Source organism: Diceros bicornis, chromosome 24 (genome assembly GCF_020826845.1).
Source record: "Diceros bicornis minor isolate mBicDic1 chromosome 24, mDicBic1.mat.cur, whole genome shotgun sequence".
NCBI classification, from domain to species: Eukaryota; Metazoa; Chordata; class Mammalia; order Perissodactyla; family Rhinocerotidae; genus Diceros; species Diceros bicornis.
In genome coordinates, this window is record NC_080763.1 from 22,090,569 (window position 1) to 22,118,501 (window position 27,933).

Genomic DNA, 27,933 nt, shown 5'->3' on the forward strand with positions numbered 1-27,933 from the left:
ACAGACACAGGCCTCTCATCACAGACCAAAAGCTAGGCTATAGTTTTATTTCTTGGAAATACAAAGAAAAGTTTAGGATGACAAATTACTATAAACACACTAGCCTGCTAGGAGGTATTGGCACTGAATACACACACATTCCTGTAAGGTTGGACATGTTCATTAATCCTAGGATTAACTGATAAAAACTTGATTAAAAGAGGGTGGTTTATACAAGGCAGCCACAGTCTCCCAAAACATGTCCCTAGAGACTTGATGGCCGCCTTTCTTAACACTGGGATCTGCACAGTTAGGGACTGCTTTCCATCTTGCTAAAACTTAGGATGGCTGTCAGCTGGCTGATTGGAGCTCGCACAAAGCAGGATCCCACAACTTCAGATATGGTACTTTTTTTTTCCCCTTGAATTACACGTGAAAAGCAAAACCAGGTATTTTTTCTCTTTTTCGGGGGAGGTGGCTGGACATAAGGGTGGGACAGGGCAGTGTGTAGGGAGGAAAAAAAATACTGCTATTGATAGGTCATGGGATTAAAATCATTCAGCTTAGTTTAGCATGTAAGAGAAAAATTAAAATGTTCAAAGGAATGAGGCACTCAAAAGGGTGAAATGAGATTTTTTTCTTTGGTTCCCAGGGACCTTTCTCTGGGCTCTCCAAGGTTAAGTTCCAAAGCTATTCCTTTTGGCTCTCCACACAAGGAATCTCAAAGATTTAGACTCTGGTGCCAGCTGTGCACACAGAATGATTAGGTAATAGTTCACATTAGATGTGTAAAATTAATTAAATCCAAATCTCTAGACTCAAGGGTAAGACCTGTCTACAAAAGCCCCTTACTCCTGATGAAGACAGCTGCTGGGCTTCAGTCTAGGCTGTACCCAGACTAGCTTAGAACATGGCTGATCCTCTCTCCTCCCTTTAAAAAGGTTGTTGGTGAATACAGGCCTCAGAGGAAGGGCTTGGCCTCAGTGGGAGATGCCCAGAGACTGCAGCAGGTGAAAGGTGGCCCCCAAGGCCCAGCCTGTCTCTATGTTGTTCACTTTCTTTGTGAGCTGTTGTGGAGGAGAAAAAAAGTTTTAACATTTTCATTCAATTTTCAACTCTAGTAAGCATGACATGGGCAGAGAATATCTGCAAAGATCATCCACATGGCCAAACCAAGGCAAAACTGAGAGTAGCCAGTCTTGGAGGCTTTCCACTACCCCTCTCTGTAAGTTTCCCTCCCGCCATGGCCTATGGCCCCTAGAGCTGCCACTCAGATCCCTGTATCTTCTGGCTAGGAAGTGGCCCCACTCAAGCCTTCTAGACAGACTTCTGAACTCTCTCCCTAATCCTTAAACTAAATATAATAGGAGTTGGGAATAGATTTAGGGATAGGAAAAGAACATACTAAACTTATCAATTCATACTTTATAAGCAACTGCATCTTCTTAAGCTATACTAGTAATAACCAACCAAGGCATTTAAGGCATTCTAAGCCAGGTTGTGCTCAGTTAGTTCTGTGACCTTGGGCAAAGTTTAGACCTGACTTCCTCAACTACATAACAAGGGGAATAGATTAGTGTTTATCAAACTGTTTTCCAGAATCCTAGGAATTCCTGGGAAGTACTTCAGAGAAGAAAGGGAGGCCAAATGGTGACGGAGTTCCAGGCCCCCTACCTCTGCTTCAACTAGAGAGCTCCACTTTTTATCAGTTTTACTTGCATTCTACATAAGCTTTTGTTGAATAAAGATGCCACCACCACCACACACATAAAAAAGTTTGGAAACCAATGGATTGGTTTTAGTCTTTCCTTCTACTACTAAGTTCTTATGACACAATACTTAGCTATGTTGACCTGATCAATCTAGTCTAGTCACTGTGCCAAAAACTGGGAAGAATGGCGTGTGAATCATCATCATGAGGTTTAGTCTGAGACACCTGAGTCAAATTGGCAGTGTCCCCCCACCACCAAATGCTCCTCCCCCGTCCTCAGGACTGGACTGACAGCCTAGGGATATAGATGCCAAAGTGAAGTGATCTCTGGGACGGGACTGTTCACCCATGATTTAAATTCTGCTGCCACTGAAATCATAAAGACTAAAAGCATGCCAGCACTGGAAATGGCAGAAAATTGTCCTTCAGTGACTTGGTTATTGTTGATGCTTAAGTAGAGGAAGTTGTTAACTTAGTATGTACTGAGGGCTTAGGATGAGCTCTCTTATCCACAAATCTATCCCCAAATGGTGTGAAATGCCTACACTAATAGTAATACCCATATTAATAACTTAGTACGTGCATTGTGCTTTACATGCATTATCTCAGTTTTCATAACAGCTCTATGAAATAGGTACTCTAAGGATCGCTGTGTTTTGGATGAGGAACCTAAAAGTTAGAGAGGGGAAGTAAATCATCTAAGGTCACAGAGCTAGTAAGCTTGCAGAATCAGAACTTGAACCCAGATCTGATGGCAAACAGAGCCCATGCTTTAAACACTATGCTATAATGACTCTACTGGCAAGTAACTCTTCTGTGTTAAGCACTTTAAATACTGATATTCTTGGCAGATACAACACATTAAATCCAAATACTTTAGTACAAATGAGTTTATGAAATCTGTATAACACAAGAAATGGGGCAATATAAACTCATCTGGAACTGAGGAAACAGGAAGGGGAAGTGTGGCACAAGGGAAGGTAGGGCGTGCTTCAGAGACAAAGTACAGTCTACTTACTTGACCCTCAAGTTCAAAGTTGCCTTGTGCCATAGCTATATTTTTGTCATATCTCCTCTAATAGACTATGCTGTTTGAGGACAAAGATTACATCTTAATCATCTTTGTAACTATAATGTACAATTATTCAATTATGATATAGAAGACAAGAAAATAAATGAAATGCATGAAACTCATAAGATGTGTATAGAATAGATAAATAAGTTACTACAGATAAAGTTGAGCCTACATGTACTGAAACAGATGGAAAGAGACAGGAAGACAAAGTGGGACCCAAGACTCAAGAGGCACTAAATATACGAGGCACACATAAAATCTATATGACATACTACATATACACAAGGTATTCGATATTCATGAGGTCTTAAATAAGCCACTCATTGGTGACACCTTTCTGGTGCTTCATGTCCTCTGCCAAATTAAACCATCTAATGGGCTAATGAGTGAGCTAATGCTACTGGCCAGTGTACCTCCCTCTGTGCCTCTCCAAATAGAGCAAGTTTGTGTGATGGCCCCAGGCATCTTCTGTCCTTATGCCCCCTTGATCAAACTTCAGCTCTAGTACTTGTAACCATACTATCAGTGGTAAAGAGAGAGGCAGGACAGAAGAACTCAGGATTCAGGAATTGTAGCACTTTCAACTGCTTGCACTCTATCCTCTGTGTTCACCTATCCCATCTCTTTCCCCTTGCTTCTCACCCTGAGTTTTGAAATTGATTTAATAATAAACCATGTGACTTGGGCATCTTAATTTGGGCTGCAAGCCTTTCTGCTCTGTGACCTCTGGGATAGCTTGCCTGGTAATATATTTAGAAGCTGCCATTGCATCAAGATAATTTCCCACATTCGTGGTGCCTTGCACAGTGCCTTGTCCATAGTCTGAATAAAAATACCTCATAATTCCACCAGTAGCCACTCTGATTACTAAACAAGTTCTTAACTCTTACTTTCCAACACCAAATAAGAAGACTGTTATTCAGCTCTGGTGTCCTCTCTCTTACCTGTAAGATAGTGCTGTCTGCAAAGCCAAAGCCATCCTTCAACAACGCTGTGATGTAACTCAGATCCATGCACAGGAAAGGACTGCCTGAGGTGAAGTTTTCCAAGTTATCACACACTGAAGGGGAGAGAGAGTGAAGAGTGGAATTCAAGTTTACCGCCAACTGAGAGGTGTATGATTTTCTCTAAATATAGACTTAGAATAAACAAAGCAGAATTTTTTATTCTCCATCTCCCAGATGCCTGGGAGTCTTAGAGGCTGGAACTGTGCACTGACAGGTTCTGCAAGAATGCAGCCTCTTTTTTTTTGGTGAGGAAGATTGGCCATGAGCTAACATCTGTGCCTATCTTACTCTATTTTGTATATGGGACACCACCACAGCATGGCTTGATGAGCGGTGCATAGGTCTGCACCCAGGATCCAAACCTGCGAACCCTGGGCCACTGAAGTGGAGTGCATGAACTTAAGCACTACACCACCGGGCCGGCCCCAAGACTGCAGCTTCTTAAGAACTTGCACATTTCTGATGTTACATCTTATCTACTCAAATGTACATGGGCCCTACTTTATTTGCTGAATTTCTATGATATATTATTGGGGCTTAATTCAACTAAGTCCTTTATATATTATTAATTCTGAGGCCCAGAAGACAGGGAAAGTATCTTCAGGGCGCTGCTTTGGGGCCACTGGATAAGATCATTTATTTGTTGTTTTTTTTTTGTTTTTTTTTTTTGTTTTTGTGAGGAAGATCAGCCCTGAGCTAACATCCTTGCTAATCCTCCTCTTTTTGCTGAGGAAGACCAGCTCTGAGCTAACATCTATTACCAATCCTCCTCCTTTTTTTTTTCTCCCCAAAGCCCCAGTAGATAGTTGTATGTCATAGTTGCACATTATTCTAGTTGCTGTATGTGGGACGTGGCCTCAGCATGGCCGGAGAAGCGGTGCATTGGTGCGCGCCCGGGATCCGAACCCGGGCCGCCAGCAGCGGAGCATGCGCACTTAACCGCTAAGCCACGGGGCCGGCCCTATTTGTATTTTTGATGGACTTTCTCAAGGAAGCCTCTGTGGCTATTGTCCCATATATTTTGGTGCTCAGTGTTTCAGTAACTAATAACACTATTTTAATTTAAAAAAAAAAAAGAAGAAATGTAGAATGAAGAAAAGGTTTTCACCATTTCCCCAGAGCCTCTTATATTCTCATATTTTTCTTTATCACTTAATGCTTTTAACTCCTGGTAACGACAGGAAACCAGCCTTCTGAGAGGCTGTCTGCTGACTGGCGCTTTAGGTCACTTTAAGGTCACTGGAATTGGCAGGCACAGTCTCACGGGCTCACCTTCAAGGGCTGCCACTGACACTTACCTTCCCTTGCTTTTCTTTCAAAATCTTCAACCTTTAAAACACCCCCCTTTTCATAATCTGAAATGAAACAGAATAGTAGCTGATGTCAAAAGCCTTCAAGAAAACATAAAGCAATACATCCTAGTGACATTTATAATAATGAAAAACTGGAAATAAAGAAAATTTACATTAGAGAATTGGATAAACAAACGTGACATATCCCCACAGTATAATCTATGCAGTCTATTTTATTTATTTATAATCTATTTTATATATAACCACAATAAAAAAAATTGATCCATTAAAATAACATATTAGAAAATATAAAATTAATTCATATCTCAGGCCATGACAGATCACATATATACAATGTCACAGCTAAACAAAAATCATTAATATTATGATAAGAAAAAAAGTTATAAAAGGGGAAGAGGAAACTTTTTGGGGTGATGGATATGTTCATTATCTTGAATTTGGTGATGGTTTCATGGGTGTATACATGTCAAAACTTAGTAAATTGTACACTTTAAATATGTGCATTTTATTTTATGTCAATTGTACCTCAATAAAAATGTTAAAAAATAAAAAACACTTCATGTATATTTGTTTAGGCCATCTTCTAGCTCGAAAAGATTCTAAATCATATTCACCTTTCCATTTGAGTGACTAGTGTCACTTAACAACCAGCACTGGAGAAGAATAGGGTGATCACCTCTGACAAAGCTTTTCAAATACTCCTTTTCTCCCTTTCCCTTCCTCACCACAGCCTTGTCCCGTTTCCTCCCTGGACTGACACCTGGAGTGAACTTACCAATCATGTCTGCATCAACAGCTCGATCATAATAGTAAGAGAAAGCGTAGAAGGAGCTTCTCTGGACCTCATCTGCCTGGTGAAGTTTTCCTTGGACCACCCTCAGCACTTCAGCGTAGCAGGGCTCAAAGCCCATCTCTCCTGCCAGGGCAAAGGTGCACAGGGGCAAGGTGAGAAAAATGATAGGGGACCCTACCTGAGGCAAGCTACTGGAACTAACGAAGAAACAACAGGAGGATCAAGGAAAGCAGAAGCTGAGGCTCAGGACAAAGGGTTACAAACAAAGATGAGCAAACTTCTGCAGCCTTTTCTCTCTAGAGGAAAGGTACCTGCTTCTCCGTGGCAGCTCCCCTCCCTACCTGTGTTCACCAAAAACAGCCACAGCCCACCTTGAGCTGCTACCTAGCATTATGTTTCATGGTATTTATAAGAGGTATCCAGAAGGCTCACCTGCTTCTTTCACTGGAAAAATCAAGTTTTTTCCTTGATTTTAAGGTCTATGCCTTTTATAATACCTAAGGTAATTATTCTTCTTATCACTTCAATTTTAAGTTTTACTATAATTTAAATTGCTAAACATTAACTGAACCTAAAACAGAGTTTCACCCTGCTGAGGGCAGAGACCCTTCATGCATTAGACCCAGGGTAAGAACAGGTTTCTAATGGATCCTCAACACTTGGCCAGGGAAAGAGCAGGATACAGGGTGACACCTGCCTTGTTCACTGTCACTTATTCCTTGGAGGCATACCAAGATCTATTTGGAATGAGTCCTTGCAACATGACAAACTTCTCCTGAGCTCTCCAAAAAGCTTCCCGTAAGACTTTTCCCATGAGTAATTTCATCCAGTGAAAAAACATCACTCGCCTTCTTGGTTACCACCATACTGGTATTTCACACCCCCAAAGATCCACTCTGCTTCCAACCATCTAGGTAGACAGGCGCTTCGGAAAGTGTGTCCATCAATCCCTGAAAGAAACCAGACCACAAAGTAAGAGGCAGGGGTTTGAGAGAGAGAGAGGAAGGCAAACAAGAAGCCAGTAAGGTTGAAAAGAATTGCCAAGGTGGCTAGGCCTTAAAATCAAATGACATTAGTTCCACGACTGCATCCTATAACAAGAATTCTTAACTCGGTTCATAGATGGGCTTTGTGGGGTTGGTAAACCCCCTGAAACTACAGGCAAATTTTTGTGCATAAGTGCATTTGGTGGAGAGGTCCGTGGCTTTCATCACATCTCAAAGAAATCCCAAACCTACAGTGGAATAAGTTCCCTCCTTTCTAAAAAAGGGAAAAAATACTGTTCTCCTTTTCTCATTAGTTGTTGTGAGGCTTAAGTGAAATACACTTGAAGATGTTTTGTAAACTCTGAAATGCTACACAATCACCATCACAATAAAAGCTTACTGTGAGCCAGGCACCATACAAAGTGCATTAAATACAAAAATCTCATTTAAGGTGAGGAAAGGGGCACAGAAAGGTTAGCTAACTTGCCCCAAATCACAAAACTGGGACTGAACCCAGTTCTGCCTGACCCCAAAAGCTGAGCTCGTAACCCCTCTACCACCTGCGAAGAGATGAATGGAGTTGCTCAGTTATTCCACCTTGCAAGTGGACCGATGCTGCTTCCTGTACCTCCCACATAAAACTAAGGGCTTGAGCAAGCTCCTGCCAAATTTACTCTTTGAGCCTTGAATTTCTGCAGACACTTCAGCCTCCTGGCCACAGGCTGTTCTCCCTATATAAACAGATCTCATTCTAGAAATGGCTAATAATGTATACAAAACAAATGAACTCATGAAGTAGAAAAGGAGTTTGCTATTATTATGTCCATTACATAACATGCTTCCTAAGTCAGCATAACCTTTCCTCCGCACAATCACTGCCAAGGAAAGGAAAAGGCAAGCTGAGTATTGGTGTCACTCTCACCATACCCCAACCAGCACAGGTACCCAGACGAACCTTCCATCTCCAGGGCTCCCAGGGTTGCTAGTCTTGCAGCTTTCAATCCAAATCCCAAGTAACTGTAAAATACAGGATTGACTAATTTCATGCTTGTCCTGAAGTTCTCCAGCCTAAAGCTACCTCTTTCAAAAGTAACATGGTTTCTCTGTCTCCCTCTGGAGGGAGGGAAATTGTGTTCTCTGTGACCTATTCATCTTGTGTGGATAAGTGGTAATTTCCGCACAGTTCACATCAAGGCTACACAGTAAGAACTTTCCACAGCTGTGATTTAAAGGCCAGAGACCAGAACATTTCCTGGGGTTCCACCCTGGGAACCATCCTCAGAAAAGCTCTCATTATCTCCCAACCTGACTGTGATCAAATCTAAGGCTGGATTTTGAACATCTGATGGCAAGCTCAAAAGAGTTGGCACAGAGCTTTGGCTGAACCTTCTCTGAGTGTCCTCTCGCTAGAGAAAACTTTTGACTCTTTAAGTTATATACTTTTGAGGCCAAGATTAGAGAAACCTCTTGGGTCATTGAGCTTTGCTAAGTGGCTTGGGTTTCAGTTATTAAGCCTTTGGGGACTGGCAAAGAATTTGTAAGGCTGGTCAGATGCAATAATAGATATGAAACCGCTTTGAAAAGTTAGGAGAGGGCCGGCCCCGTGGCTTAGCGGTTAAGTGTGCGCGCTCCGCTGCTGGCGGCCCAGGTTCAGATCTCGGGCGCGCGCCGACGCGTCTCCGGCCCTGCTGAGGCCGTGTCCCGCATGCAGCAACTAGAAGGATGTGCAGCTATGACATACAACTGTCTACTGGGGCTTTAAGGGGAAAAAAATAAATAAATAAAATCTTTAAAAAAAAAAAAAGTTAGGAGAATCAAACAGTGTAAAATATTATTATTCCTCCCTGTCCCCCTCCTCACCTATGTGTATAGAGCTTATAAGTGCTGTTAAACATCTCAAAGGAAGTGAGGTAGTCCCTAGGGGTTTGCTCCAGGGTTTTCTGCAAATCAGAAAAAGTAAAAAGACTGTTCAGGATCTGCAATTAACTGAAGATGTTATCACCACCATCCCTGACCCTCCCCCGAAAAATCAGAGATGAAGGAGACAGATTAAGCTGCTAACTTCACAAGGCTTCAGGAAATCAAAGGGGCTCTGAACAGTGAAGGGGCATGGGGAAGTTCACCTAGTCACTAATTGACTCTATTCAAGCCTATTCATGGTGGAGATGCTGTCTGAAAATGAGGCACCATGGTCTTGGCACCATGATATGGTTGCTAAGTGGGTTGCTAACCAGACCTTCATATAAATGACTCACCTCAAACTGAGGCAGGAATGTGATTTGGGTAGAGGCCCCACCCAGGTCCAGGATCCCCACAGTCTCCTGGCTGTGGCCATGCAGTTGACCTGTGAATGAGAGGCAGCTCTGAACATCTTCTGCTTCCTGGACAGCCTAACACTCCTGTGTTTGCAATTTCTCCCCTGTTCTTGTCGTATATGGAGGAATTCCATAAATACTCCACTGCTTCCAGCCCCAGGGACTGCAGGCAAATGCTAACCTAGAAGGACTCCTGCTGCAGCTGAGGCCATGAAGGCAGGTTATAAACATAAATTTCCTGTCTTTCCTTTCCTTTTTTTTTTTTAAAAAACAAAGAACAATACAGGAAAAAAGAAAGGGGTTTTTGGTCTCTGACCATGTGTGAAACCCAGTTAAGGTCTTAAGGTAAACTTGAGAATCTATTACCTGTCAGAAAATTCACAGTAACCCAAGCTAATATGCCTAAAAAAGAGAGAAAGACAAAGATTACATTCAGAGCATGTTCTTCCCCTCTTCCCTGGCCCCATCTTCTCTCTAAATTTCATGCCTAAAGCACACATTTTCCTTCTCCCCATCCTTCCATTTCCTGCTATCCCATTCCTTTTGCTTAGTTGTTTCTCCTTACTTAGTTCCTTTTTCTTCAGCACCCCCATCCCTGTTCCCAGTTCCTCTAATCAAATCTTTTATTAACCCTGGCCCCTCTCCCCTTAGAACATATATCAACACCTCTCCCACCTTCATAGGATCCGTCCATGATGCTAACACTGTCATCTGGTACCAGGAAAGGTGACTTCTTGAAGATCTCTCTTACCTAGAGAAAAAGGAAAAAAACCTGGATTCCCTAAGGTAATAAAACAGATTTCCATATTTTGGTTGTATTTTATAAGGCTTAGAAAACTATTCTCTTCATTTTCCCTGGATAAAATTTTAGCAGAACTCATTACTTTTCCCTAAGAAACTAGAGAAGGAACTAGGCAAGCCATTATTGGTTTCTTATAAAAACAAAAACACAGGGATTCCTTTGAATTTAAAATAAATCTCAACCAAACCATCTAAATTTACAGGTGAGCTGGACCTAGGAAAGGGCATATATTTGACCCTGCCAGCTCAAATAAGGGTCCTGTAATTTTTTGAAAAAACACCTGATTAATTCTACCTGGTCACACACTGGAAGCTAGGAGGACCGTTTCCCAATCCATTTCTTAGATGAGCAGATAAACTCACAGAGTAAGGAAGAGTTGGGCCTGAGTGGCTTCTGAGGCTACAGGAAAGTTTCTGCTGCTCTCTCATCAAATTCTGCAGATCTTTGCCCTTCCTGGTAAAGGAGCTCATGTCCATAGGCTGAGGTACTCTGCTGTCCCCTGTCAGATCTTGGCACGTGGCTGGTGCCTCAAGAGTCTAGAAAGATCCCCAGATCCAGATTTATTTATCCTATTTTAGGAGATGGGAATGAGGATCTCACACAAACGTTCTTGACTCTCCATAAATACAGGTCAGTGATATGGGTGATATGTCTTATTTTTATATGATTATCATGGGGGGAAAAGGATTTTCCAAATAGGAATAGAAGGAACTCTAGTCTGTTGGTGTTCTCATTCCTGATGGGACGAAACACTTCATGTGGTGACCTCTGGACTCTGTTTCAACCAGGAAAAGCCAGTTAAGTGATCTATAAACAAGCTTTTAAGGAGAAGATATATAAGCAAACAGTAATAAACACAGAAAGAGAGTTTCTGCTCTTGCCCTCTCCACTCCTCTCTCCTGCTCACAGTTTATTCTCAACACAGCAGCCAGAGTGGTGCTTTTAAAACAGACGTCAGATGATGTCTCTAGCTCAAAACCCTCCAATGACTTCCTTCTTAGAGAAAAAGCCAGCCTTTACACTGGCCTTTGAGGCCCTACATGATAAACCCCTTAAACTTCTCTGACCTCATCTCTTACGTCTCTTCCATCACCCACTCCCCTCCAGCCTCGGTGACCTCCTGCTGGATACTGTTCCTTGAACATACCAGGCACATTCCTGCTTTAGGTCTTTGCACCTGCTGTTTTATTAGCCTGGAATATTCTTCCTACAAATGTCTTGCATAGCTTGCTTCTTCATTCCCCTCAGATCTCTGATCAAATGCATCTTATCAATGAGGTCTTCTCCGACCAGCCTATTTAAAATAGCATCTGCCCCACACCCACACCAGCATTCCCTAGCAGCCTTACCCTGCTTTTTTTCCTCCATAGCATGTACAGTACCTGACATACTTTGTATTGACTTGTTTAGTTGTTTATTTTCTATCTCCTTGCAACTAGAATGTAAACTCCACAAGGGCAGGGACTATCTGTCTTTTTCGTTCCCTGCTCTATGTCCCCCGTAACTTCACCAGTGCACAGTACATAGTAAGCATTCATATGCTGAATAAACGAAAGAATAAATAAATAAGGAATTGGGATTCATGTTGTCAAGTAGACGTGCTAGGCAGCTTGTCCTTGGATAAGGGACTTAAGACCTTTGTGCTGACAGTCAAAGGAAAATGGATTTAGAAAAGGACTGAATTAGCACACCTGCAATACAGAATCCTTTTTCTGCTGTGATTTCTGTTATAATAGGATTCTGCCTATAAATATTCTTCACAATATGTAATTTAAATCTTATTAGTTTACATGTTTCTTGCAAAATAAAAACTCTCTGTACTTAAATTTTTGATCTGAATAAGAAGAAATTTGAAATACATGATCTTTAAAAATCTTTCACACCTAAAATTCCATGATCCTTCTCAAAAATTTTATGCCGAGAGAAAAACATCAGAGACACAAGAGAATATAAACTGTGTGATTCCATTTATATGAAATGTAAGAAATGTAAGAACAAGCAAAACTAATCTATAATGACAGAAAGCAGATTAGTGGTTGCCTGGTTTCAGGGAGGGAGAAACTGACTGCAGAGGAACACAAGGAAACTTCTATATTTGTCAGAACTCATTTAATCATACACTTAAAATGTATACATTTTATGTAAGTTATACCTCAATAAAGTTGATTAAAAATAATTTCTATGATACTGCTTTAATAAATTAGGAGAATTAAAGTATCATGGACAGGAAATACTTTAAGCTTTTTAGGAAAAGCTCTATAAATTCAAGAGTAACATTTAAAAATGTAAATAACTAGCTACAACAAGAGCCCAGAGTTACCACAGTGCATTAGCAATTCTAAAGGTGGCAGTAACACTACAAAGGGCTAAAAACCCATAAAGCAAATATTCATATAGGGAAAAAGAATTATCCAAGATGCAGAAGATTTCAAAGATTACCTCAAAGAGCAGAGCCTCAGCTTTCTGTTCTGGCAGTAAGCGCAGTCCTGCTGTTGCCTTGAGGACCACTGGGGTCCTTTTCCAGTGACTTTGGGGGATTGAGTCTTTGGCCACTTCTAAGAGTCCTTGAACAGTCTCAGCACCCTTCAAAAGAGATGATCTCCTCATCCAGTGAATAGTCCATTTAGTGGCACTTGTCTATTCCCTCAACATGCTCTGGGGGAGTAATAGGAGTGAGGTAGTAAAGGGCTCCAACCCCTCTCTGCTCTGTAGGAGCAGAAACCTAGAGAAGTGCGCTTCCTTGAAGAAGGAGAATCCCTTTTACTTTGATTAAGTCATAATAAAAATGATTCTATTATAGTGTGGTCATTTTAATTGATTGTTATTTTGTGTCTCATAAATTAGCTTCAGGCCAGAAAACTGGGTATAGTGAAAGAAACACAGGATTTGGAGTTAGAAGACATGCTTGCCAGCCCTGTGGCCTAACGTAGGGGTTTCCTGGGGCTTGGCTTGCTCAGCTGGGGGATGGGAGATAAACCTCATACCATCACAAAACCGTTGTGTGTGTTATATGAGGCAGACTGTGTGTAGTTGCCATACAAATGCTAGCTATAACTGTTATTATGCTCCATTTTTTATCATCTCCATAAGGACAGACCACATCAGGTTCATTTTTGCATCACCAGTACCTACATGCATGGTACACAGTAGATACTCAATTTATGATAAATTAAAAACATTATTTTAAGTTCACTGTTTCTCTGAGTGAACATCTATTCTGGTAACATGCTGCCTCTTAATCATTATAATTATTAGCAACTACAACACAATCTTCTCTAAATGTCAAATCAGGTTCTAATAATATAATTGCTTTCAACAGCTCCTAATTTTCTAGTACATTTGCCATTTCATAATAGTGAGTTGAGGAAAGAAACATTCTTTCAGTTCTTTAAGTGCAAGCCATTTTTAATATCAGGTTTTCCTTTGGTTAATGATTCCGCTTGTAATACTGAACAATACATCTGCTACCAAAGTTCAACATTTGCCTTATTCTATTTTATTTCAGTGTGGCCTCTAACATACTGAGTGTAGTATGTTGTGAGCGCTCAATGTGAAATATAGTCATGAAAAAACTCTCCATTCATCCTCTACTACCAAAGATTTTTGTCATCCTGAATTCTTGCCTAATTTCTAGAGTATAGGCATAGTTATGTTCTATACCAGAGCACTCTGAAATGGAGTTAATTGGGTCTACATTCCCTTAATTGCCATGTTTATACCTCATACCTTATAGAACTTCATGTCTATCTTTTGCATCCATATTAATCAATGCAGTTGATGGCTTTAACTCAAAATCTTAAACAGTAAATACAAAGGGAGCAGTCTCTTAAAAGATGGTATCATTCTTGCATGCACAATCTATTCTAGCCTCCTTCCACCCAAGCCCTAGTGAGCTCGGGGTGTAGAATTACTGTTATCCAGGAGATTAGCTGAAGACAGAAAACTGATCTCACATATGACCTCAATATCAGTTGTGAACAGCATGAGATATTTAACAGCAGTGATGTGGTAAAGCTATCAAGGCACTGAGAATCTAAACATTTAATTATGAAAAACTCACCTGCTTAGGTTGATCCATAAAAGCAGAAAGTCCTGGCTTCACAGATTCAAAAATTTCCCCTTCTAGAATTGGAAGTTGTCCTGTTTTGTCCATGGAACAAAACAGAAGAGAGATGGCTGATTACCAAAAGTTAGGCTGTTTCTGGGCTCTATATCATATGACCTACTAGATTAACCTGCTATTCCCCCGAGCTATTGCAAGTAATCCCACTTGTGAGGAATGGCTTGCAGGAGTATTGGGTACGGGGAGAGAGGATGATAAGCAATCCTTGAGAGTTGCTCTGCCATTTCTCTGCTGGACACCTAGCTCCTACTCCTCTCCCTGGTCTCTATATGTAACTTGAGGATAGAATACTGGAAATTCTGAGAAAGTTAATCTTCAGGGTCCCCTCATCCCGTTATCTATGGATGGTAGTGATCCTTCTCGCAAGACCACTCCTAGTATTTTCAATATTCTGGACTCTGGATTATCAACCATCTTTAGAGAAAAGGAAAGACAAATTACAGCTATACTTCTTGGACACACGGGTTTCGGACTACAGGCAGCCCAGATCTCTCTTAATTTCACACTGATTTAAACCATGTGTTCAGTTATAGTCCAAAATGTTCTCTGAAGAAAGACATTCAGTAGCCATCAGATTCTGTAATTCACATCACACACTCTCAGCACACCTGGTTCTGGGAAGAGACGCTCAAGTGTGGATTTATAGGCTCTGGTGAGGGTACGATTGCACCTACCTGGTATTTTCTGCACAAAGGTGTAAACGTGAATTCGTGTTCCAGTGCTCCCTGCATCAAACATAATTCCATACAAGGTGCTGGCACTGACATTGATGGGGCACATGGAAGACAGGAAAATACCCTCAAACCAAGTCTCCTGGTCTCTGTGGAAGACAGTGCTGCAAACACAGGATGCCACCAGCGTCAAAAAGGCTGCCCCCCAGAAAGTGGCCATTCTCTTCCCAAGATGTGGTGAGTCTAGGCTTTTATTGCAGAAGCAGTGCTGTTCACACACCTGCAGTGGCTTATAGGACAAAGATACACAAGGTTAGACCAATTGGCCTTTTTGTTTACATCTGTAAAAGAAGAAACATTCATTATTGAAATCCCACCTCTTTCCTCAAGGTGCTCCTTCTCTATTTCTAATAACCAGCACAACAAGCTAGGCCAGGGTGACATACACTCTTAGCACCTTTTTGAAGGGTATCCGGTTGCAAAAGAAATTGGGATTTAAAATATATTTTCCCATGCTCTGCGTTTAATTGTAGGGTGGCTCTCACATTTAAGAGTTTCCTCTTGTTGAGTCTAGTTTTCTTGTTGAGTCTAGTTTTCTTCTTTCCATTTTGACAATTTTGTCTTTAGGTCATACACTAACCCTCCCTCCCTCTTTCCCTCTCTTTCTTCTTCTTTTTTTTTTTTTTCAGTGAGGAAAATTGGCCCTGAACTATCTGTTGCCAATCTTCCTCTTTTTGCTTGAGGAAGACTGTCCCTGAGCTAACATCTGTGCCAATCTTCCTCCACTTTGTATGTGGGACACTGCCATAGCATGGCTTGATGAGTGTGTGTAGGTCTGCACCCAGGATCTGAACCCGCGAACACCGGGCCACTGAAACGGAGCATACAAATTTAACCACTATGCCACCGGGCCGGCCCCTTTCTTCTTTTTGACTGATATAAGAAGTTTCAATTTCTGAATTAAAGTTACAAAGTTACAAAGAAGTTATAAACTCCCTAGCATTGGGGTATTCACAGCCTTCAAAAATTAGGCCATTGGACTGCCACCCGTGACCAACAATATTGCCAATGCCTTGCACGTACAACCAAATTTTAAGGAAATAAATCAACTTAATTTAAAAATACTTAAATAGATCATCACGGTTTTTAAAACATCTTTCACAGGCCCATGTTTCAGGCCATGTTATTCCCACAAGAACCTAGGGCAGATGGGCAAATTAAGACAGAAAGGGTCAATGACCTGCTACAAGTCATAAAGCGGGTCAGTGGTGAAATCTTGATCAGAAATCAGTCTTCACTCTTGCCAACCTTTCTTTTTCCCTGATTCGAAAATGTCTCCCTTATGGCAAGTTACTGCCTATATTTCTTTTTTTTTTTTTGCCTATATTTCTTAATGTGTCCTTAGCAAAGAAAAAACTTAGCACTAGTGCTCAGCATTATTTGTTTTGAATTTGTAAATTATGGTAGACTGACTAGAAATGCTGATGGTGAAAACCTAGAGGAAGGTTACATGGAAAAATATCTCCGGGATAGGCTATATTTTCTCTACTCTAGGCTATATTTTCTCCTGGTATTAATGAAGAATGCCCTATCTATCCTCTAACATTTAAGCCTTCCTTAACTGCCCCGCTGTACCCTGCTCAAAACAGTTTTAGGTCTTCTGATCGAGCTTTCATCTCTGCAGTCTTCTTGTGTAAGTCACAGTTACTGGTTAAACAAGATCTAATTCCAAAGTCCCCGTTTCCCAATCCTCTTATCTCTAACAGAAGACTTGGTATATCTGGAGTACAGATGGAGGATTCTCAGTCATTCTCAAGTTTGTTGATCTCCTAGGGTTTGTGTTTTCAAAATGCCTCCCTCAGGTGCCTCCCTCACCCCAGAGGTGACACTTACATAAAATAAAGCAGATTGAAGTTAATTGTATTTGAAATTTAAAACTATTTAAAATAACTAGAGTTGTTCTGAGGTACTACTAAGGCAGAGTTAGAAATATCAGCTTGAACACGCTGTTCAAGGCTGAACTTCAATCCTGTAGTTAAGAATGAGAGCCACTGGCTAAGAAAGGAAAACTTTTAGAATCTCTAACAAAGGAAACTTCATCCCTAGAAATCAACCACTGAAACAGGGCAGCTGCCTGGCCAGATTCATACTCATATCTTAAATCACTCCCTTTGGCTGATTCTTCTTTTATAGCAAACAGGCTGGTCATGGAGATCAATCCAAATAACTGAAAACAAAAACAACCTTTTCAGATTCTCTGAGTATTAATGGATCCTTGACTTGTCCAGAGCTCAAACCATATTCAACACTTGGTTCCTTTACTCCCTTGGGAAGCATATTTAGAGGCTCTCCAGTCACCAGCATTCCTCCATCTCTGTGACTGATTCCACAGCAGCTTCTTCAGGGCTTACTCATATTTTCTCTATTATTGTGGTTTCTGAAAAACCTCTCCAGCTTCTATTTCCATTAAACAAACATTGGTTTTTCTTCCAAAAGAGATTTTTTTTTTTTTTTGCTGAGGAAGGTTCACCCTGAGCTAACATCCAGGCCAATCTTCGTCTATTTTGTATGTGGGTCACCATCACAGCATGGCTGCTGACAAGTGGTATAGGTCCACACCCGGGAACCGAACTCGGGCTGCCAAAGCAGAGCACACTGAACTTAACCACTAGGCCACAGGGCGGGCCCCCAAAAGAGATTTCAAGGAAAAAAAAGGCATACTAGTATATATCCATTTTCATGGAGCGAAAACTGCAGAGTCATACCAGGTGTTGAGTGTAAAACTAAATGGATTTTAGAGAAAGCAAAGAATGAACACACAAAATGCTCCCTTCTGCTCTCAATCTCTACCTTCTAACACCACTTCCAATCTCATTTTTCTTTAAGATTAGCTATTTTAAGAACGGTATTAGAAAGGCTTACAATGCAGACTATGTAGAATAAGAGTCCTATTTTACATGACTCCAGCCTGCATAGCTTGCTCATTCACTTTGTTAGTCTTTGCTCAAATGTCACCTTCTCAGTGAGACTTTCCTTGTCCACTCTATTTAAAATTGCAACCCACCTGGCCACATGCACATCTTCTACCTTCCTTCCCTGCTTACTTTTCTCCATAGCACTTTGCACCTTCTAATACACTATATAATTTACTACTTCTGTGTTTTTTTCACACTTCCTGCTCCCCCCTACCCCCATGTAAGCTATACATGGGCAAGAATTTTTGTCTGTTTTGTTCTCTGATGTGTTCCTGGTGCTGGAACAGTGTTAGCACATAGTAGGTGTTGAATACTCTGAAGGGATGAACAGTGATCCAGTAACTCAGGCACTGGATCTCACCAATGTAACAAGAATATAATAGCTGACTTCTTTCCAAAAGGAGATTAATTACCTATCCACTGAAAGATCACGATTTCAAACTTCCAAGGAAGGACTGTTTCTCCAAAGGTGTCAATATGCTACTCAAAATAATATAGATAGTCAAGTTTACTTTCTATAGACCGGGGAGTATACATCAGCGTACAATTGAAATCCACTCCTTTCAGAATCGATCTTCTCAATATCTCTTGCTCACTATCTCCTATTAATCCCCAACAAAAATCCCTCTTCAATTCTTTTGAGACTTTGGTGCCAGCCAGTGTTTGTCACTATGCCCAACTCCTTCCAAGATCTTTTCAGTAGATCTGTCTCTGTAGTAAACACTAATCCTCCCCACTCAGCCTCCCCAGAGCTTCACACTCTGGATTCCCTTCTTCCACGTCACCCAGAGCCTAAGAGACCACAATCCCACAGGACCCAGACCCCACCTAGGTGCTCACCTGCTCATGTCTGCCCGTTCCCCATGAATCCTTGCTTTCACTGTTGGTTGCCTTTTGCTCTTTGTTCCTGTTTCAGCCCTTCTGAATCAAGCTGGCTTCCTAAACCACATTCACCTTTGTGCTAGTTTGCAACTGCCTGGCATTTTGCTAACTCACTCCCTTCTTTATCCTTCACTCCTCCCTTATCCACCTTTTTTCTGGGTACACATGATTATCTCGTTCATCTACTTTTATGATAGTTAAGTGCCAACTAGTAGAATTATTACTTATAGGGCAGAAGTTGCTTAAGAACTGAATTGTGTAGTTTTTACACAAGAGATTAATTCCCTACTAATTCAGTTCTTACAACATTAGTCCAACAGTAGAGACTTTAATAGTACTCCTCAATAGCTTCCATTCTTGAGATGAATTTAGAAAGCTGGGCATTGAATTGTCTAATTAATAAGCATTTACTGAGTGTCTAATATATATCAGACACAGTGTTAGCTTCTAGATGCAAAAGAAGAATCAGATATAGGCCCAGCTCTTGGGGAGACTTCAGCTTACTAGAAGAAACAGACAAGTAAACCAACAGCTATAATGTACTGTGGTAAGTTCTCTGACAGAAATATGCCCAAGGTGTTACAGGAATGGACATAAGGGCAAGTAACTTATCTTAGAAGGGGAAGGCTGGAGGTGGGAAGGGAGGGGGAGTCTTCTTAAGGGATAAATGGCCTAAGCTGGGTCCTGAATCAGAGGTAGGAAATAACCTGGTGAAGTGACACAAGGAGAATTCAGAGAACTTTAAGCACTGAGAGTTCAGTATGGCTGGAATATAGAGGCAAACCAGAATAAAGATGGCAGGTGTGAGAAAGGATGATTTTGGAGGCACTGAATTAGATTTCAAAAGGAGTGAATTTGTTTTTCTTATACAGTTCTATGGTGACATCTGATTGTATTTAGGTTTTTCTGTTCCCTCCCTAAGCAAATATCAATACTGATTGACTTGGATAAAATGACACAGTATTTCTCAACAGTGGAAAATAATGGAATGGGATAGGTGACTAGAAAGGTCCACCAAAAAGTCTGAAAATAGGGAGTGTAAAAGCTCCCAGTGCCAATTCTTCTGAGTTCCGCAGCAAAGCCAACTTTAACAAAGTTAAAAATTAGACATAAAGCAAGTTTAAAATGTAACTAGAATGAAATTTTTAAACAATAATCTGAACTGTGGGAATGGATTAGCCAAGCCACTCAGAGCATAAGTTAGTCAAGCAAAGCAAAACTAAGGTGGGTCTAATAAGGTAAATCTGGGACAGATTTTCAGCACAGTGAGCACTGCCTCATTTGGGGATATACTTGGTACCTACATACCCAATACCAGGGGCCAGAGCCCTGGAACACTCTGCTATCTGAAGGCTGTCTAAGATGAGGGGTACATGAATCATATCTCTTATATTCCCAAAGCCAAGTAGTGAGCCTGGAACATGTTAGAAAGTCAGTAAATGTATCCTGAATGGACTCGGTACAATTGGGCTAATGGTATCTGCAGACAGGAGCACTGGGGCAGGGAGTACCCCTTACCCAATGTCTTACTATGGCTATGTATCATATCCCCAATTCCCCATTTCCCTCTAAGCCAGTCCATGGATAGAAGTGCTATCCCAGGAAGCCTATTTATTCACATATTAATTCATTCATTTAGCCATTCCAGAAACTATCAGTTGCCTAATGCTACTTATAAGTATAGCACGCAAAGATGAATCATCTCAGACCTGCCCTTTAAGAGATTACAGTAAACAGGAAAAAAAAAATTACATGTCCATTAATTACCTTTGTAAAGTTAAAATGTGACAAGCAGCACAGTTACCATGCCCTGAGACTTCAAAGCAGAGAGAGATTAATTCCAGCTGGGATGATCAGACGCTTTGTGGAAGAGGTGGCATTTGAGGAGGGTCTTGCGGAGGGGAATTAGAACAGGAGAGGAGTGCTTTTCAGGAAAAAGAAACGTTATGAATCAAGACATGGATTACTATGGGATGGATTAAGAGGGATGGGGGCTCCTGGGTGAACAGATAGGTTTGACTAACTACAGTAAGAAATAAAGTTGGAAAGGCAAATAAAGGTCAAATAGGAGAGCACACCAAATACTCAGCTTAGGAGTTTAGACTTTACTCTGCAGGCAATGGGAAGCCAATAAAGACTCTGAGCAAGGGAGTGGCACAAATATAAACCTGGCAGTTACATGCAGGAAAGATTCGAGTGGGGAGTCTTGGTAGGCTCCACTCAATTGTCTAATTCTACAAAGATTTGCTAATTCAGCCTACTAAGTGCTAGGTGCCAGAGAATTAAAGGCAAATAAACAGACCTTTTTATTCAATATGCTAAGAGTTTGGCAGAGGTGACAGACATATATACAAATAACCACACTTTTTCAGTTAATCATAAAACACTAAGAATGATGTAATCTATGCAGAAATAGAAGTATAATGATGTACACCTGAAATTTATACAGTTATAAACCAATGTTACTGCAATAAACAAAAAATTTTAAAAAAATAAAACACTAAGAGACCGTAAAGCCCTGAAAGACTAACTCTACCTAGAGGATTAGGAAAGGCATCATGAGATGACATTTGAACTGATCATGAAAAGTGAACAGAAGTAACTATCTAAATAAGAGAGACATGTGGACAAAGACCAGAAGGACTATAGAAAGATGAAAACAGATAGTAGGTAAATTATGGATAGTTTGATTTCATTTTTACATTTCCTCAAGAATTTTTGTCACATGGATTTGAGAAACAAAAAGAAAACAAAAAAATAGAAGACTGTAGAGGAGGGGAGTATAGAAAAGGAGGGTTAGCATTTAATGCAGACAAAAGACTGCAGCCAAAGGAACACAATCTGGGGTAAAAATAATAATAGCAGCTAATATTTATTGAGACCTTAATACTTGCCAAGCACTATGTTAAGTGTTTTACATGGATTATCTCATTTAATCTCACAATATCACTCTGTGAGGTAGGTTCTATTATTAACAACCCCATTCCATAAATGAGAAAACTGAGGCTTATGAAACTAAGTCATTTAAGACCAAACTGAAAAGAGCCAGAAATCAAACCCAGATGGTCTAATTCCATACCCCACAGTTTTAACAAGTAGGTCACCTAGAAAGGGTCATCTGGTATGGCCCTAGGGAAAGATGGATATTGGAGTAGGGAGGAGAGTGTAGAGCACAGAAAAAAGGTCAGAGATGAAGCTGGAAAGCTAAACTGGCATCAGAATGTGCAAGTCTTACAGTAGTTTGATCTCCTTCCTATACAAGACCAAGAGATTTTACCCTCACTCCCCTAGAGTCTTTTTTAACAAGCGACCAAAGCCATCCTTTTAAAATATAAAGTAGAGCATATCTCTCCTCTGTGCAAAATTCAGCAGTGGCTTCCCATTCCCCTCAGAGTAGCAAGGTCCCAACAACAGCCTTCATGGATCCATTTGCTCTGCCTCCCTCCCCCATTACCTCTCTAACCTCATTTACTAACAGTTTTCACCTTACTCCTCTTACACTGACCTCTGTGCTTATATGTTACACTTGCTCCTGCCTTAGGAGAAGGGCTGTGCCCACTGTCTCAAACAATCTTTTCCCATAAATCTACTTGACAAATTCCTGCAACTCCTTTAAATCATTGTTCAAATGCAGCTTTCTTAGTGAGGCCTATCTTTAATACTGTAACCTCCCTCCCTCATGTGCCCCCTGCCTCCTCCTGCTCTCTCAATCCCCATTACTCTGACCTTTGTCTTTTTTCCATACCACTTATCACATTCTAACACACTAGACAGCTTATTTACTATGCTTATTGTCCGTGTTCCCCTGATAGAATATAAGCTCCTTAAGAGTAGGAATCTTTTTTTGTTTACTGATGTAGCCCAAGCACCAAGAAGAGTGTCCAAGAAGGTGCTCAACAGAAATTGACAATAGGAATAAACTGCAAAATGACATAAAAAAAGAATAAATAATACTTTCATAAATAGTCAAACATTAAGAGACAATGGAATTGATTAATGAACACCTAATCTAGTCATATTAATTTGTTTTGAAAGAAACTACAATTTTATTTTTCCGAATCTATTAGTAGTTTTACAGCTAAATTGAATTTCTTTAACCACTTCAAATTGTTAAAATTGTGGGCTGGCCCCGTGGCTTAGCGGTTAAGTGTGCGTGCTCCGCTACTGGCGGCCCGGGTTCGGATCCCGGGCGTGCACTGACGCACCGCTTCTCTCGCTATGCTGAGGCCGCGTCCCACATACAGCAACTAGAAGGATGTGCAACTATGACATACAACTATCTACTGGGGCTTTGGGGAAAAAAAAGGAGGAGGATTGGCAATAGATGTTAGCTCAGAGCCGGTCTTCTTCAGCAAAAAGAGGAGGATTAGCATGGATGTTAGCTTAGGGCTGATCTTCTTCACACACACAAAAAAAATTGTTAAAATTGTGATAAATTAAAGTAACTTTCAAAAACAAATCTAAAGATTTGTTTACATTGTCCAAATTCTCTTCTATTTATCAAACCAATAAATACTTAGGATGCTGTATATCACTTATCCATTGCTGCACAACAAATAACCCCAAAACTTAGTTGCTTAAAATAACAACAAATATTTATTATCTCACAATTTCCGTACTTCAGTAATTTGGGAGTGGCTCAATTGGATAGTTCTGGCTTGGGTCTCTCATGATACTGTAGTCAAGATGTAGCCTGGGGCTGCAGTCATCTGAAGGCTTGACTGAGGCTGAGGACCCACTTCCAAGATGGCTCACTCACTGGTTGGCAAGCTGATGCTGGTTTACATTGTTTACATTGTAAACAACCAGCTGATGCTGGTTGTTGGAAGGAAGCATCAGCTGATTCCCACGTGGACTCTCCACAGGGCCTTGAAAATCTTCACAACATGGTGGCTGACTTTCTCCATAGGGGGCAATCCAAGAGAGAGCAAGGCAGAAGCAGCAATGCGTTTTATGACTTAGCTCTGTAAATCATACACGACCACTTCCTCAATATTCCATTGCTCATACAGACCAATGCTGATGAAATGTGTGAGGGAACTCCACAAAGGCATGACTATTAGGAGGTGAGGATCATTGGGGGCCATCTCGGAGGCTGGCTACTGCAAGTTATAACCAGTATTTGCATAATAGTTTGTGTTCAGCTTTTTTTTTTCAGTTTATATATACTTCTACTAACACAGCTTACATACTTTTTGTTTTAGGAGCTACATAGTATTCTAATGATCTTAACTCTTAAAAATTAAAAACAATATGGACTTTTAACTTCTCTGAAAATATCATATCCTACCACTTAAAGTTCTTCATTTTTTCTGTTACAGTCTCAATATTTTACTTAAGGAAAAGCATTAAAGTCAGAAAAACTACAACTCACACAATGTCCTGCTTGTTCCTAAGGGTGAAAATGAATTTAAATACTTCAAATAAAAGTCAGATATATTTAGGAAAGAGTAGGAAGAAAATAAATGAGTCATTATATTGGTTAAGATTATAGATATCAGTTAATAACTGAATAATAAACCTAACAGTGAAATTAAATACTAAGTCAAGGAAGATATAGAGTGAAAAATATTTATATTAACAGAATAGCAACTTTCTTCATGCTACATACAAAAAAAACCTTCTAATCATACAATGGTAGCATTAACACTTAGGTACTGAAGAGATATTTGGTGAAAGGGACGAGACTGACAACTGGCACAGATTTGAAAACTACTGAAAAATTTTATAACGAGCATTTTTCAAATATCAACAAAATAAAAAAGGTTTATTAAAAAAATCAACTTTTATTAGATTGTCGCCAAGGAGCTGTAATAAGGCCTATAATAGAAACTACAGTTTAACTACTACTAATAAGAAACTACAAGGGGAGAGATTGAACAGGCAGAAGTTCCCAACAATTTGAGTTGTCTCATGTTGGTGGGGAGAGGAGGATTCTTGCCCCAAGGGCTCAGCCCAAATCTGACCACACTGTCCAAAGTGGATTCACAGGTCAGAAGGCTGGATGAATGACATATCCTTTAAGTTCCCTCCAACCCTAAGATCAAATACTCTCAACAAAGGAATTAGAATTGATGCATTGGTAGTTACCAACAAATATAAAATTTTTTCCTATAAACAGATTGCTTCTTTTTGTACTTTATTCCATTTTAATCAAAACATCATAAGACAAGTGCCAAAAAGAGCCATTTTGTACAATGAAACCATTTGGGTGTTATACCGAAATAAGATCAGGCAGTCCATGACTTCATTCTTCATTGTTTCAGGCTTGACTTAGCTACAATAATCACTGCATGGGGAAAGTTGTTGCTATTGCTGCCTCTTTTCACATGTCACAAGGCCTTTTCTTACTCATTCATTAAGAGTGAAAGTCTTTTAGATAAAAAGATACTATCAATTAGGAGGGGGCTAATATTGCCCAATGAGCAAATATAACGAAAACCTAAAGTGATAAACTCTCTCTGCCTCCAAACCCATATCCACTGTGGGAGGCACTTATTTGCAGAAGAGCAATTTCAAGGATCAGTGCCATCTGTCACTGTTTATGAAATTACTGTTTTCTCAAATTACTTAAGAGAAGTGAAAACATATTTTCCCTTTTTTATCAACTGAAAAATAGCTACTACTTCAAATACGTTAAATCAAAATGAAAAACATGAGCAAGACTGAAATATTACAATGATACCTCACATATAAAGCAAGGAATAGGGGTTCCACAGAAGTACATTTCTTCAAATATATCTTTAAGATGTTTCCCCTCTAAATACTGTAACATTTTTATTTTAACAGTGTTTTGTAAAAATGTTTCTAAAGTGACATTTTATTTATGGTTCAGAGTCATGATTGGGATCATCAGTTATATTTTTCTGTTAACCTGGGATGCCTCCAGGAGCTACAGCTCTATAGGACTGTTTGCCCTTCTGCCATCAAATGGCCCCAGATTGCTATGCTTTTTGAGCTAGTTTTCCTTGACATCATGCTATCTATTATCACTGATCAGTGATGTCATCTGCCTGATTCCTTCAATAAGCTGCCATCATCTAATTTTCAAAAATCTTTTGTGGGATGTGAAAGAGCCATAATGATTACACTTTTATGTCAATTTATGCAAATGAGGGCCTCTCCAAGAGATTAAGGGTTGTGGACTTTGTGACAGCTCTTTTAGTGACTCATAGATCCCTTTCCATTTACTATGGGCTCTCAGCTAGGAAAAAGCAAGCAGAATTTGCAGAAACATGACCTATGGAAAAGTAGAGTACTACTTTATATAGGTTACTTACCAATTTTTTTTTTCCTTCTGGGCTTTTCCCTTTTGTTTCCTTCAATTACTGTGTTTTCAACCTGTAGAAGATGGACATGGATAATCATAAGAGCAAAGTTCTCTCTTGTCAGTATGCCTATTTTTTGTGCAGTTATCTCTTTCTACATTTCTGTTTCCAATCTGTTCAGGCTTTGAAAACCAGATCACCAAGCTGATCTTCTGAATTGTAGTCTAGTACTCATGGGCTCTTTCTCCTCTTCCATACTTTCTTCTCATTCAAACTGCAGCCACTCTTACAAAATCACTTCCTTATAAAATCAGTGACAGCAAAAGGAGGCAAGTTACACTCCCTCTAAAAGCTAATGTATGTTTTTGTATAAACGTATGTGTGTAAATGTATGGAGGACAGTGACTAAGGAGCTAATCCACAAGCAAAGTATATAAAATCTAGTGTATGCACTTTGTGAGGGTTTTTTTTTGGCTGTGAAGAACTCAAATACAAGTGTTCCACAGTGTGAGCAAGAGTGGCTCTTGCTTACTTACTATTACATGTATGAGTACGTGGTTAAAAGGGACAAAGCCAATCCCAGTCCTAGGTACATATCCACAAGAAATGAAAACAGAGTTTCAACCAATATTTCCATGCCAGTGTTGACTGCAACATTATTCACAACAGCCAGAGGTAGAAACAACCCAGATGTCTGTCAACAGATGCAAAGATAAACAAAATATAATAAATACATATATACAATAGAATATTATTTAGCTAGAAAAAGGAATGAAGTTCTGATACATGCTACAAAATGGATGAACCTTGAAAACGTTATACTAAGTGAAAGAAGTCAGACAGAAAAAGATATAATGAGTCCACTTATATGAAATATCTAGAATAGGCAAATTCATAGAGACAGAAAGTAGATTAGAGGTTACCTGGGGTTTGGGGGAGGAGAGAACGGGAGTTACTGCTTAACAGATCCAGAGTTTCTGTTTGGGTTGATGAAAAAGTTTTGGAAATAGACAGTAATGATGCTTGTACAACACTGTGAATCTAACTAATGCCACTGAACTGTACACTCAGAATGTTAAAATGGCAATTTTTGTGTTATATATATTTTACCACAGTAAAAAAATTTTTCAAAAGTAGAGCACTTCAAACATAAGATCATAAGAAGAAAAACTGGCTACGATTTCCACAGAGGAACAGTTATGACAACATTTCATCCCTGGACTACCTCACAAACACACAGCCAATTATAATTTAAATTCTGAAAGGTAGTACTGACACTCAGAAAACATCTTTAAGAATTTGAGCTTATACAGTATTTTTTCATTCTCCCAGAAAGAGAAAGTTAAACTTACCTAAACATAAATCTGAAGATTATACATTCAAGAAAGGACTTGAACAATGCTATAAATTCTAATTATAGGGCCTCCAAAGCAAACATTTTCAAGAAACATCACTTAAACACTTCTCCAGGTATTCCCTTGGAATCCTAGGATGGAATGAGTGGTATCTACACCTAAGTATGCAGTCTTGACAACATTTCTATTAAGTTTTCCTTTTAAAAACACATATATCGTATATGCCAATACACTGAACTAAAACAAGAGACACTTCAAACTGGCATCTCCAAACATTCCCCTTCCTCGGCATCTCTGCCCCATATACACAGAGAGAGTTAAATGGATTCTCATTCTAATTTCCTGTTTCTTTTAGTGGCACCACAAATTTCCTAATTCACAACTCAAAATCTTCATCATCTTTGAGTTTTCCTCTCTCACGCCTTCTATATTTCAACCTATTATTAACGGCTGATGATTTTTCCTTTGCGATATCTTTCCCATCTCTTTTTCTTTTTTTCTTCCTAGTCCCCCTGCTGATATCTAAATTCTGGCCTTTATTACTTCAGACTTGGGACTGTTACAGCCTCTTAAGTGATCTTCCAGTCACCAATGTCTATTCTCAAATCCATACACTGTCTTCCTAAAATGCTGCTTTCATCATTTTCCCACTAGATTGTAACCCACATCACGGAGGGG

At 39.9% G+C, this 27,933-nt stretch overlaps 1 protein-coding gene across 6 annotated transcripts in view; it reads right to left on the reverse strand.

Annotated features, from left to right (window-relative positions):
- Positions 1–30: 30 nt before the first annotated feature.
- Positions 31–27,933, reverse strand: part of ENTPD5 (ectonucleoside triphosphate diphosphohydrolase 5 (inactive)) — a 32,957-nt gene continuing 5,054 nt past the window's right edge. For 4 of the 6 annotated variants that reach the window (XM_058567332.1, XM_058567331.1, XM_058567334.1 and 1 more), the window contains exons 3-15: positions 25,913–25,973; positions 14,779–15,064; positions 14,042–14,121; positions 12,421–12,564; positions 9,855–9,930; positions 9,546–9,581; positions 9,120–9,208; positions 8,725–8,804; positions 7,820–7,881; positions 6,727–6,828; positions 5,861–6,001; positions 5,071–5,127; positions 3,375–3,825 (exon numbers count right to left, since the gene is read on the reverse strand). In XM_058567332.1, coding sequence (XP_058423315.1) covers positions 3,536–3,825; positions 5,071–5,127; positions 5,861–6,001; positions 6,727–6,828; positions 7,820–7,881; positions 8,725–8,804; positions 9,120–9,208; positions 9,546–9,581; positions 9,855–9,930; positions 12,421–12,564; positions 14,042–14,121; positions 14,779–14,995 — 1,374 coding nt within the window. In that variant the 5' untranslated portion in view covers positions 14,996–15,064; positions 25,913–25,973 and the 3' untranslated portion in view covers positions 3,375–3,535. Of the gene's footprint in view, positions 1,047–3,374; positions 3,826–5,070; positions 5,128–5,860; positions 6,002–6,726; positions 6,829–7,819; positions 7,882–8,724; positions 8,805–9,119; positions 9,209–9,545; positions 9,582–9,854; positions 9,931–12,420; positions 12,565–14,041; positions 14,122–14,778; positions 15,065–20,399; positions 20,982–25,912; positions 25,974–27,933 lie in introns of those variants that run through there. The other 2 variants (XM_058567336.1, XM_058567335.1) reach the window with 2 other exon arrangements.